This window comes from Odocoileus virginianus, chromosome 17 (assembly GCF_023699985.2).
Source record: "Odocoileus virginianus isolate 20LAN1187 ecotype Illinois chromosome 17, Ovbor_1.2, whole genome shotgun sequence".
Classification (NCBI taxonomy): Eukaryota; Metazoa; Chordata; class Mammalia; order Artiodactyla; family Cervidae; genus Odocoileus; species Odocoileus virginianus.
Window position 1 is genome coordinate 50,690,583 of NC_069690.1, and position 12,975 is coordinate 50,703,557.

General features: G+C 50.6%; 1 protein-coding gene across 2 annotated transcripts in view; it reads left to right on the forward strand.

Moving 5' to 3' along the window:
* TIMP2 (TIMP metallopeptidase inhibitor 2) overlaps positions 1 to 12,975 on the forward strand; it is a 50,346-nt gene that overhangs the window by 31,984 nt on the left and 5,387 nt on the right. For both annotated transcript variants that reach the window (XM_020896591.2, XM_020896592.2), the window contains exons 2-3: positions 5,342 to 5,442; positions 7,723 to 7,831. In XM_020896591.2, the coding sequence (XP_020752250.1) occupies positions 5,342 to 5,442; positions 7,723 to 7,831 (210 nt within the window). The remainder of the gene's footprint in view (positions 1 to 5,341; positions 5,443 to 7,722; positions 7,832 to 12,975) is intronic.

Consider the following 12,975-nt stretch of genomic DNA (forward strand, 5'->3'; position numbering starts at 1 on the left):
CAACACGGGCTGATCAAGTGTGCTGTCCTTCCAGGCCACACCATGTGCTGGGGACACCCAAGATTTCCTGCCCGTCCCCTCCCCGCCTCCCCACCCAGGGCAGTAGCACAGTCTGGCCTCCGTTGGTTTTGCCTGGGCTGTCGTCATCTCTCAGAGTCTGAACGTCGCCTGTGTTCCTTGGATCGTCGTCCGCAGCCTTGACTTTCCATCCACTCCGTTCTTTTCCATCCCAAATCTGGCTGGGCCGACTAAGGATTGTTTTTGCAGGCTCCTAGTGGGGGAAGTGACGTCGTGTGCTGTCCACAGCCCAAGGGTGGGGGTGGGGGCTCTGCGGTCGCGTGTGCTTTGAATTAAGTCCACGGTTGTGCATTCCAGTAGCCAACATCTGGCAGTGAATTCATCAGCCAGCGAATCACCCTTGATCTCAAACCCAGATGTTGTGTTCACGGCCGAAGGGAAAGAAACAGAAATCTGAGCAGCCCGGGGAGAGGCCATCATTTTGGGGTGCAAAGCAGTCAGAACAGGGATCTTTGTAAAGACCCTCCCTCCTGCCACTGCCTTTGGTTCTTGAAGGGTGGGGTGGTGGAGCAGAGCTGTCTGCTCGTGGGGGTGGACAGGAGATAGCCTGATCCCCAGCCCCAGGGCCAGACACCGGGCTCAGCATGCAGCAGGTGTTTGGTAAACATGAGTCCATGCCTCGATTTTTATTTCTTCCCAGATTCTCCAGGTCTCTTCGCTACTCCCCATCCCTGTCCTTTAAATGGCCTGGGTGTCAGAGAGGCCCGTCCCTCACTTGGAGTGACTTCAGTCTAGAGTTCAGGGTGATGGCCATCGTGCTGGGTGCAGGAAACGTGTTTCTGGAACGTTCTCCCTGCCTCCTCCTCCTCCTCTATCTGCCATTGGCAGGTGGAAACAATGTGCTCCTCTGTTTTCCAGTCCATCATCCATCCTTCTTGCCTGGATTGTATCTCCTTGAAGGCAAGCTCTGTTACTGAAGACTTTCCCATACCTTGCGCCTTTTTCCCTTTGGGCAACAGAATCGGGCCCCTTCTCTCCGGGTTTGTACTTAAAAGATAGCCCAACTCTGAGCTTGGCAGGGAAGACAGTCCCCACTCTGGCTTGTTGCTGGGGCAGAAAGCTGAGGGTCGGGATGTCTGTGGCTGAGCTGGCTGGGTTCCACCGAGGTGCCATCTTGCCCTCCCTTTCTCATGGGGCCTAGACATGTTTCCCTTTGGGTCTGCTATCTGTAGCTTGCCCATGGGATCCTCTGGCTGTGATCGATTCCTTTGCCAACACTTACATGTGTCCCCCCACCCCCACCCCGTGCAGAGGGTGCTGAGCCCAAATGGACAGGAGTGTGCCCAGCCCCTCTCCTTCGAGGCTGGAGGGTGTTGATGCTTTGGGGAAGGTTCTCCATAGAACTGAGCTCTCTTTTCTCTCTTCCTTCTCACTTTCTTTCCTTCTCTTTCTGTTGCATGCTGTAAAAAAACATTGAGACTCAGTTCGCAAACCCTGAAGAATCTGAACTCCTGTTCCTGGGCGGTGACAAGCCCCATCAGAGATCCTCCCCACCCCACCCCCGACCTCCCTGCAGGCAACTTGCAGCTCAAGGGCCAGTGAATGTTCTAGGCTTAACTCTCTTCTTTTCTGACAGTTTTTGAAGGTAAGTGTGTGGTCTGTAGCCCCAAAGCAGGTCCTCCAGGAAGCTGTTAGCAGCCCCAGAACTGGCGTCCATGATGCCCAGGGTGGGGTCCCTGGGCCTGAGCAGTGAGTCTGGTGCATTTCTTCTAAGTCCTGGTCGCCCTGGGGAGAGGGAATCGGTGCCATTCTCCGCGGTGCTGTGTACGCTCTGCGCTGAGCTGCGCACGCATCCTGTGTGCCAGGCATCTCTTAGGCCCAGCTCTTCATCCCCTCCATCTCCCTGAGGGTGCGCCCGTACTGGCGGTGGTGGTATCTCTCTGTTTCAGAAATGAGTAACTGAGTCCCAGCAAGGTCAGGGAGCTTCCCTGAGGCTGTGTCGCAGGGAGGGGCTACAGCAGGATGGAGTCCTGGTGCTGCCCACTTTCAAATAAGGACCCAGACTGCCGGGGAGCTTTAGGAGCTTTTACGAGAGAAAAATGCATGCACCTTACTGTGTGGAATTGAATGGGGTCTCTTGGCTCTTTGGGAGTAGTTTTTGATTATTTTCCTTTAAAAAAAATGGTTTCAGTGTCGTTGATTTAAGTGCTGTTAATTTCTGCTGTACCGCAGAGTGATTCGGTTATATTATATACATTCTTTCTCATCTTCTTTTTTTCATTATGATTTATCACCAAATATTGATTATAGTTCCCTGTGCTGTATAGTAGGACTTTGCTGTTTATCTATCCTACATATAATAGTTTACATCTGCTAATTTCAAACTCCCAGTTCCTCCCTCCCCCCACACCCCTCCCCCTGGACAGCCAGAGCTCTGCTCTGTCTGTGAGGCTGTTTATATTTCACAGATATTGTTCATTTTTGTTTTTTTGGATTCCACATGTTAGTGATATCACATGGCATTGATCTTTTTCTGACTTGCCTCACTTAGTGTGACAATGTCTAGGTCTGTCCATGTTGCTGCAGATGATATTATTTTGTTCTTTTTTATGGTTGAGTAACATTTCACATCTTCTCCATCCATTCCTCTGTCAGTGGACGTTTGGGCTGTTTCTGTCTCTTGGCTACTGTAAATAGTGCTGCTTTGAACACGAGGGGGAGTCTATGTATCTTTTTGAATTATAGTTTTATCCAGATATATGCCCAGGAATAAAATGGCTTGATTATAGGGCAACTCTAGTTTTAGTTCTTTGAGGAACTCCATCCTGTTTTCCATAGTGGCTGCCCCAGCTTGCATTCCCACCAGCAGTGTAGAGGGTTCCCTCTTCTCCACACCGTCTTCAGCATTTGTTATTTGTAGACTTTTTAGCGATGGCTGTTCTGACTGGTGAGTGGTGCTACCTCATGGTAGTTTTGACTTTTTACTTGTTTTCTGATGGTCAGCAGAGTGTTTATTGAACACCTATAATGCAGTAAGCGTTGTGCAGAGTGCTGGACCTCTGAAAAGCAGTACCAAAAAGTTTCAAAAAGCATGCAGGATTGGGTATACCATAATAGTTTGGCAGCATTGCTTCTTCTAGACCCGTGATCTCCTTCGGATGGTCCTGGTTCGTTTGATAGCATGCGCTGAGGACGATACTGCGGAAGAGCAAACTTAGGATAGACTGATCTAATGTTTACTGATTCGCATAAAAACTTTTGGGCAGTGTTGCAATAAGGTATAGACTAGGCAGGTGGTAAGAGGGACTGAGACAAAACTCACCTGTGTTGCCATCCAGGTATCTCAGGTTCAGCTCAGCAAATAGTGCTAACTGTTCTGTGGTTCGAATGTAGCTTCTGCCTGTAAGAAGCTCCCTGGGCTCTGAGTAAACAAGGCTACAGGTGTTTATAGCAAAATGGATGAGAGGTGTGGAATATATCAAGTGCCAGGAGAGGACAGGATTTCCCAGAGAGAAGATGGACAAGGGCTATTTCAGCTGGGTCTTGAAGGATGAATAGAAGTTCTCCAGGCAGAGAGGAGATGGCATTCAGGGCTGAAAATTTGGACACCTGGGCAGGTTCAAATTCAGGAAGTATTATGGACTGTCAGGACAAACAAGAGTGGGTGACCACCAAGGCAGCTGAAATAGTCACTGGCTGGTACCAGGTTGCAAGGAGTCTTCTGTTTTAGAGGACAGTAGTGGGCAGCCAAGGAAGATGTTGAGCTGGATGGGGTGTGACTGTGAAAAGGTAACACGTGCTGGGGTGGGAAGATGGGTGGAGGGGTGGGAAGGAACACTGAGATCAGGATGACCTGCTACAAGGGCACGGCCTTTTGTTCTGGCGTGGCCCACCGCTTGGCATTTCCTGGATGTGGCTTTGTAGGTTGGGGCCTGGCTCAGCCTGGGAAACAGGAACCTGTGGCCTCAGCCAGTCATGACTCAGCGCCAACAGAAGGAAAAATAAGGATGGCTTTGGGTCGGGGCGGGGCACTGGAGCTGTGGCGTGGGGCTCTGGTGCCAGGCTGGGGTCCAGGGAGCATTTGGGGGATCCAGGGGGGTGGGCACAGATGGGGGTCCGTGTCCTGGACCTCCCTGCTCTGCAGGAAAAGACAGCCCTGGCCAGGGGCTCTGAGATTCCAGCCGCTCACTGGGGTGGAGGGTGGGAAGCTCCTCCAAGCCAGGCCCTGTCTGCGCCTTGTTTCTCTATTTTGCTCACACCCATGCTCACGTGACGCTTGTCCACAGGGACCCTGAACAGCCGAATCTTGAAGGACAAAGCTTTTAAAGCCATTAGGACAGCCTGTGCCACCAGCTGATGAGCCTCAAAATGAAAAAAGGGAGGGAGGGCTCTACCCAAGTGACAGCATGAGCTGCTGACCCCTGCCCATCAGGTTACGGGGCAGAGCAGGGTCCCGGCTTAATTGCTAGTAGGAAGCCCTGGGTTGCAGGCCCCACGCGCAGGCTCAGACCTCAGGGAACATTCCAGAACCTTCCCAGCCTGACCTCTTCCCCTCTCCTCCATCTCGTGTCAAGGTCCAGGACCATCCTTCTTTGTGTCTTGGCCTTTTCCCTCGGCATCTGTCCCTTTTGTCTGCCACGGATGCTCTCAAATGTCTCCTCCTCCCGTTCCACGCCCCTTTGGGTTAAAATGTTTGACCTTCCTCTGCCGTTGCCTCTGGTAGAATGTGTTATTACAAAAAGCAGCCCCAGGACTTTTCTCAGGGACATGTAGAGGACGGATTCAGAGGCTGGCAGGATAGGCTTTTTTGATGTCAGACCCCCAACCTAAATACGATCGGACTCTTGCAGGAAGGTAACTCCCCCTCCACCTTCAGCCTGAAAAAGCCTGATTGACCGAAGGCTATGGGAGGAGGAGGGCAGGGTAGGACTCTCACCACCCTTAACTGCGTGATCAGGATGGGAGGCCGGTCAGTGTGCTTATCTGCTTTCCTAGCCACCGACACATACCCATTGGAGAGAAAGGGAAAAAAGCCCCAGAGTCCCAAAGAATGAGATCCACAGTGATCCTTGTTCAAATCAGTGATGGCCTCAGCAACCCCCAGGTCTTGAGGGACAAGAGCTGCTCCAGGGTCTTGTCAGCAGGGGACTCTGGCTTCATTCCTGGTCTGCCCCCTCTGGGTGGAGTCCAGGGCAGTGCCCAGGCTGGGATTACCTGGCCCCTCGCCTCCTGCCTCCCTGCTGCCACCTCTCCCCTGCCCCAACCTCGGAGCCAGGACGGTCTTGCGGGGGACTCTGCTCACCTTTGCGTCTTTGTTTTGCAGTGATCAGGGCCAAAGCGGTCAGTAAGAAGGAGGTGGACTCTGGCAACGACATCTACGGCAACCCCATCAAGCGGATTCAGTATGAGATCAAGCAGATAAAGGTACCAGTGACCGTCCTGGGGTTGCTATGTCCGGCAGAGCTTCGGGAGGTTTGGGAGCATGGCAGGGTGTCCCGCCGTCTCATTGCACCTCTAGGCCCCTAGAACTAGTCCGACCACGCCAGGGGCTGGGGGCGGACAGTGAGGAGCAGGGGCATCAAACTGCAGGTAGATCTGATTTTCCTTAATCTGTAAATGCCAGAGAAATTGTGTGCATGTGGCATGTTCCCCTCGGCTCAGTTCTTTCAGAAATGCGTTGTCTTCATTCTGATGGATGTAAGTCAGTGGCAGAGCTTCAGCATTAAGGTACCAGCTTCACAGCTTCTGTGGAACTTTCCATGAGTGCCTGTCCGCCTCTTCCATGGTGGGTGGGTTCAAAGGCAGTGGGAACTTGGCCATTGTTTCTGGGAGCCCACAACTAATGGGGCAGATGACCTAACTCCCCCAAAGTGCGAGTGGGCTCCAGTCTCACCTGGTTAGCTTTACCTTCAAGAGGAGTGAGGATTTGGAGAGAGGACGGCTCCTATGGAGAGGTGTGCTGGGACATTACCTAAGAGAGGGGAGTTAGGGAAGACACGGACTTGGCAGCCCAGCTGATGATGGAGAAGACGCCTTGCCAGGCGGGGTAGGACTGGAGGTGTTGGGGGCTATAGACCCAGGGGAAGGTGGCTGGTATTTGTCAGTTTTTCAGAATGTGGGTATTGTTCAAGGTCATATGGCAAGGAGCCCGTATTTGGGAGGGAAGGAAGGAAGACACAGGGGAGGGTGGGAGGACAGGACCAGTGCTAATGGAAGGTTATTGTTGTTGATTGTAACTCACTTGGAAAAGACCATGATGCTGGAAAGATTGAAGGCGAAAGGAGAAATGGGTGGCAGAGGACAAGATGGTTAGACGGCATCACCAACTTAATGGACGTGAATTTGAGCAAACTAGGGGAGATAGTGAAGGACAGGGGAGCCTGGCGTGCTGTAGTCCATGGGGTCGCAAAGAGTCGGACACGACTTAGCAACTGAACAACAACAAAACTTGGTCTGTAAGAGGGAAGAAGATTCCAGGCTCTAGCTGGAGAGACAGCTTTGTGACCTGGTTAGTCATTGTGGCTGTCCATATTGTTGCAAAAATAGAATATACATGTTACCAGAAGGTCACCAAAATGCTTAATCATTAAGTCTGTGTCATTTAAAGGGGTGCCCCGGTCTTTCAGTGCCAGCGTCTCTATTTATGAAGCAGTTAAGACAGTATCTCTGCTCTAATGACCCACTGTGGGGTTATGAAAAGGGAGGTGTTGACACCAAGGAAGCACCGAAGCCCTTTGGTGACAGACGTCATTCGTGACCTTTCTTGGCATGGGTTGGGGTATAGCTCTTGCAAAGTTGGTTCATCGTGACATTGGGATGACCCTGTTCCATTTGGGTTTGCTTCTTGAAGCTCTCCTCCCCCAAAACCAACCAGTGCTGTTACCCTGGGTTTAGCCACAGCGAGAGTCCTGATGAGGTTCGTGTGGATCGTGGAGCCTCGGTTGTGTGTGTTCCATGGTGCTGTTTGGCCGCCTGTATTGTGTTGGTCCTGGCGCGCGTGTGCCCGCCCCTTTCCATTACCTCCACCCCCTCTCGCCTGGCTGCCAGCGAGCTGCACCCCCAAAACCGGAGTGGAGGGCAGTTCTCAGCCCATGCTCATGTCCCCGCCTGTCACTGTCCCTGGTGGGGCAGAAGGAACGCCCTGGCTGGGGCTTTCTCACTTCCTGCCCAGACGCTGAAACAGTGCACCGCTTCTCCTGAGCAGCAAGTCTGTTCCCAAGGGGCTCTAGGGGAATCTCAAGTTGAACTCCCCTTGCCCAGGGGGTTACATCCTAATTAAGAGGTGCCTCTCTGCTCTGGCATCAAGTAGCCAGTACTTGATCAGAATTCCTGGAGAGAGACGAAAGTGGCTGTCCTCTGTGGTGGGTCAGAATCACCTGGAGGTATCCAAGCCCCTCCCTGGAGATTCTGTGATGACCTCACTCGCTGTTGGGAAGGCAGGTGTGTCTGAGGCAGGTCCTTCTGGGTGACCAGGTCATCCCCAGCCTGGTGACGCTGCCACCCTAGGCAGTGAATCACAGTGATTCCGAAGAACTCTATGCGTTAGGAATTGTCATCTTCCAGCCTGTCTGACCGGTGCGTCCCCATCCCTTTTCCGTGCTGGCAGTACCCCGGGTGCAGGTTGGGGCACGTGTTCAGGGAGGCATCCGGATTCCTGGCGGTGCCGCCCACGTTCACTTACGTTCCTCATCCTCCTTTTTCCAGATGTTCAAGGGACCTGACAAGGACATAGAGTTTATCTACACAGCCCCCTCCTCTGCGGTGTGTGGGGTCTCGCTGGACATTGGAGGAAAGAAGGAGTATCTCATTGCAGGTGTGTACACAGATATGGGCATGGGATGCTCTTCAAGGGTGTCCAGGGGAGTGGAGGTGGGGCGGCTGGAGGTGAACCAGAGCCTTGACGACATGCATGATGCACACAGTGCTACTCAGAAGTCTTGAGGATTCCCTGCTTTTTCCCATCAGAGGACTGATAAATTTTCAACCGTCCTCCACATTTTCCTTGTTAGAATAGTGGAACCAATGTGACTTACAAGAAAGAATAGAGTAAACCAGTATTCATAGGAAATCTGAGGCCAGGTGGACACAGAGAGGTGAGAGGCTGGAAGTGCTCAAGGCTGGGCAGAAAGCGGAAAGCAGAGTTGAAAGCTGGTTTTATTATTTTTTTAGGTAGTTTTTTATTTATCTGGCTGTGCCAGGTCTCAGTTGCGACCATGCAGGATCTTGGATCTTCGTTGCAGCACATGAGATCTTCAGTTGTGGCATAAGGACTCCTCACTGCGGCATGTGGGAGCTAGTGCCCTGACCAGGGATTGAACCCAGGCCCCCCCTGCATTGGGAGCTCAGAGCCTTAGTCACTGAACTGCCAGAGAAGTCCCAAAACCTTGTTTTAAATCTCTTAACATTACTGTGTGTGCTACTCACCCATTCCTTTGTTCGTCATATCCCTCTTTCATTTATTGTCATAAAATATACCTAGCATAAAGTTTACCATTTTAGCTGATTTTAGCTCAGCAGCATAAAGCACAGTCACATTGTTGCGCAAGCATCACCACCATCCGTCTTCAGAATGCTTTCATTTTCCCAAACAAACTCTGTGCACATTAAACTCCCCTTCCCACAGCCCCTGGCAGCCGGTGTTCTGCTTTCTGTCCCTGTGAAATCTGACTCCTCCAGGGACATCATAAAAGTGGAATCTAGCACTATTTGTCCTTTGGTGATGGGCTTATTTCACTGAGCATAATGTCCTCAAGGGTCACCCATGTTGCAGCAAGTGTCAGAATTTCCTCCTTTTTTTCAGGCTGAATAATATTCCGCTGTATGGATAGACCAGAATTTTATCCTTGCATCTCTTTTAAAGTTTTTATTATTTTAGTATTACATAAAATGACTTTACTTTTTTTTTCTTATTATCACTAGACTTTATTTCTTAGAACAGTTAAAGATTTACAGAAAACTTGAGCAAGTTAGTACAGTATAGCCAGCTATCTCAGGTCTTCCTATAGCTTCCTCTGTTATTAACATCTTAACATTAGTATGGTATATTTATTACTATGGATGGACCAGAATTGATACAGAAATCCCTTTACTTCTTTCCATTGCCTCCTCTGCCTGCCCCACTAGCTTGCACCCCCAGGGTCCAGAACAGGGCTTCTCAAAATCAGTACTCTTGATATTTGAGATCATTTTTTGCTGGCAGGCTTGTCCTATGCATGGAGAATACTTAGCTGCATCTGTGACTTCTTGGAGTAGGAAATGGCAACCTACTCCAGTATTCTTGCCTAGAAAATCCCATGGACAGAGGAGCCTGGCAGCCTTATAATCCATGAGGTCGCAGAGTCAGACACGACTGAACGTGCATGCATACATGGGTTCTACCCATTAATTGCTGTCACATCCTCCCCCCAGTCATGGGGTCTTCCACATCACCAAATGTTCCCTATGGTGGGGAGCAGGATCACCCCGAGTTGAGACCCACAGGTCTAGCCAAACCTCCACTGATGCCAGAAATGCCCTATATCTGAGCTGGTCAGTGTGCTACTGAGCACTTGAGAGCTGTGGCTGGTGCAACTGAAGAACTGGGGCTTTAATTTTATTTCTTGCAGTTGATGTAAGTGTGACGGTGGGGCCTTCCCTGGTGGTCCAGTGGCTAAGACTCCGAGCTCCCAATGCAGGGGTCCAGGGTTCAATCCCTGGTCAGGAGCTGGATCCCACGCGTTACAATTTAACATTGAAGATCCTGCGTGCAGTAACTAAGACCCAGCCCTGCCAATAACTAAACTAAATAAAAATAAATATTTAAAGAGATTATATTTAAGGAGTTTTTTTCCTTCCTTTAGAAAGCCTTCTGAACTTCCTAAATATCTTATTCTGAACATCTGTTATTTAAAATGTATTAATTCAAGGGTCAGGGTATATTTATTATTGAATGTATGATTCAAGGGTTAGAGTGCAGTCATCACCATGGTCTAAAAGAAACCCTGTACCTTTTAGCTATTACCTTCCTAACTGCCATTCTCCCCCCACCCCCAGCTCTCAGCCACCACTCATCTCTAGATTTCTTTATACTGGACTTTCTTATAAATGGACTCGTGTAATATATGGTCCTTTGTGTCTGGCTTCCCTCAGCATAATGTTTTTCTTTTCTAAGTTTTTAATGTTTTACTCACTGTTCAGTTCAGTTGCTCAGTCGTGTCCGACTCTTTGCAACCCCATGAACCGCAGCACGTTGGGCCTCCCTGTCCATCACCAACTCCCGGAGTTTACCCGAACTCATGTCCATTGAGTTGGTGATGCCATCCAACCATCTCATCCTCTGTCGTCCCCTTCTCCTCCAGCCCTCAATCTTTCCGAGCATCAGGGTCCTTTCAAAAGAGTCAGCTCTCCACATCAGGTGGCCAAAGTATTGGAGTTTCAGCTTCAACATCAGACCTTCCAATGAACACCCAGGACTGATCTCCTTTAGGATGGACTGGTTGGATCTCCTTGTAGTCCAAGGGACTCTCAAGAGTCTTCTCCAACACCACAGTTCAAAAGCATCAATTCTCTGGCACTCAGCTTTCTTTATAGTCCAAATCTCACATTCATACATGACTATTGGAAAAACCATAGCTTTGACCAGACGGACCTTTGTTGGCAAAGTAATGTCTCTGCTTTTTAATATGTTGTCTAAGTTGGTCATAGCTTTTCTTCCAAGGAGTAAGCGTCTTTTAATTTCATGGCTGCAGTCACCATCTGCAGTGATTTTGGCAGTAACACCCTTTAAAAGGAGAGCCTCTGCCATCCCTCTGGGTCTCCACACTGCCCTCTAGGGGCTATGTGGCCAAACTGCAGAGCTGCAGAAGCCCTTATTCAAGGAGTGAGAGCCCGCATCCTGTTGCTGGTGGCTCCTGGTGGGAAGGTAACTTTGGTCTGGGCCAACGTCTGCTTGCAGACATGCACAGGTGAATCCTTACCCACGCTGAGGCTCTGTCTTAAAGGATTCTACATCAGGCCCCACCAGCTTTCGTTAATAGAAATAGAAGTGCCCTTTTCCTGGCACTGATGTTCTCCAAATGCTTTTCATGTGGGTTCCATTTAATCCTCACTACCCCCCATCATGACCCCATTTTATAGATGAGGAAAACTGAGGAGTAGAGGATGGAGCCGTGTGCTCAGGCCCCATGGTGTGTGCCTGAACCCACTTTCAGACCGGTGACTAAACTTTGGTTGATGTCATGTTGGTAGCTTGAAGTTGGCCAGGGTAGGAGTATTGACACCACAGAAATCAAATGCTACACATTTAATCCCAGGAGAACTACTGGTTAGGCGTTTCTCAACACATCCCAGCTGGCCTCACACTGCCAGGGAGTGGTGCTGCCAGAAATTAGACCCTGGTCTGCCTAACCCTGGGCTTCCCTGGTGGCTCAGCTCGTAAAGAATCCGCCTGCCACACGGGAGACCTGAGTTCGACCCCTGAGTTGGGAAGATCCCCTGGAGAAGGGAAAGGCTACCCACTCCAGTATTCTGGCCTGGAGAATTCCATGGACTGTATAGGCCATGGGGTCGCAGAGTCAGACACAGACTGAGCGACTTTCACTTTCAGTCTAACCCTTGGTGGCTCAGTGGTACAGAATCTGTCTTCCAATGCAAGAGACACAGGTTACATTCCTGGATCAGGAAGATCCCCTGGAGAAGGGAATGCGACCCATTCCAGTATTCTTGCCTGGGAAATCCCGCGGACAGAGGAGCCTATTGGGCTACAGTCCGTGGGGCTGCAAAAGAGTCGGACACGACTGAACAACCAAACAACAACAGCCTGACTCCTGGGTCTGTCACACTACGCTTCTCCCATCACTGGTCCAGGTTTAGCAGTCTCGCTGCCCTGACACCTAGCCCAGCGGTCCTCCACCTCCCCTGCTCTTTGGAATTCCACAGTGAGTTTGCAAAACTCCTGATGCCCAGGCAGCTCCCCAGACCAATTCAAGCACCATCTCTGGGGGTGCCTCCCACCCCCAGAGCTTTGGTAAAGCTCCCCAGGAGAGTCCAGTGCACAGCCAGGGCTGAGAACCTGCCCTGCTCTGGGTCAGAGGCAGACCTTTTGTTCTAGAGGTGCCAAAGAGCCAGTCTGCACAGGCTCAGGAGGCCTGAGCCCTAGCAGCCAGGGTCAGTCACCCCCTCGCAGAGTGGTCTCTGGACATGATTTTCATCTGCTGGGGCCCTTCCCGGGCAGTCAGACCTGCCTTTTGCCCAGAGATCCTGAGGAGTGTGGCACTGCTATTTATTCCACAAGATGGGTGGTCCAGACCGCAAGGCCCTCTGGCTGGATCCCAGGGCAGGACGGGGAGAGGTCTTATGTCCAGCAGTCAGGAGCCCTGGCAAGGTCTCTCTGGAGCATGGGGCTTGGGTCCTATCCTTCCCTGCTTATCCCAGGAGTGCAGGGAAACCATGGGGCTGCTCAGAAGGTGGATCCAGGACAGGCGTGGAGGGTGGTGCAATGATTGTTTTGCTGGTAGTTGCTTTTCTTCCTTTTGGGAGATGTGATAGGAACATCTATTGTGCTCAGACCCTTTTCTGAAAGGGAAAGGCTTCATGTCCAAAGGGAGCATGGTGAGTCAAATGCAGAAAGCCTCATAATTTCAGTCACTCTCTGATAACATTTATTTTCACTCACGTGTCATCTCAGCTGTTCATATCTGCCATCAAAGACTATTTAACATGTAATATGTACATGACCTGTGAAACTGCTCCCACACCCAAGCCCTTTCGATTGTCCCCAGGCTGAGAAAACAGTTATACAAGTAACTGCCACACACATTTCAGAAACTTACTACCCATGAAATCATCCAAATTGTAGCTCCACTTATAAGAAAAACTACAAATGTTTGAAGATGCTCTCAGTTGATAAGTGTGTGCCTGTCACCTTAGCGCGAGCACGCTCAGTCATGTCCTACTGTTTGCGACCCTGTGGACTGCAGT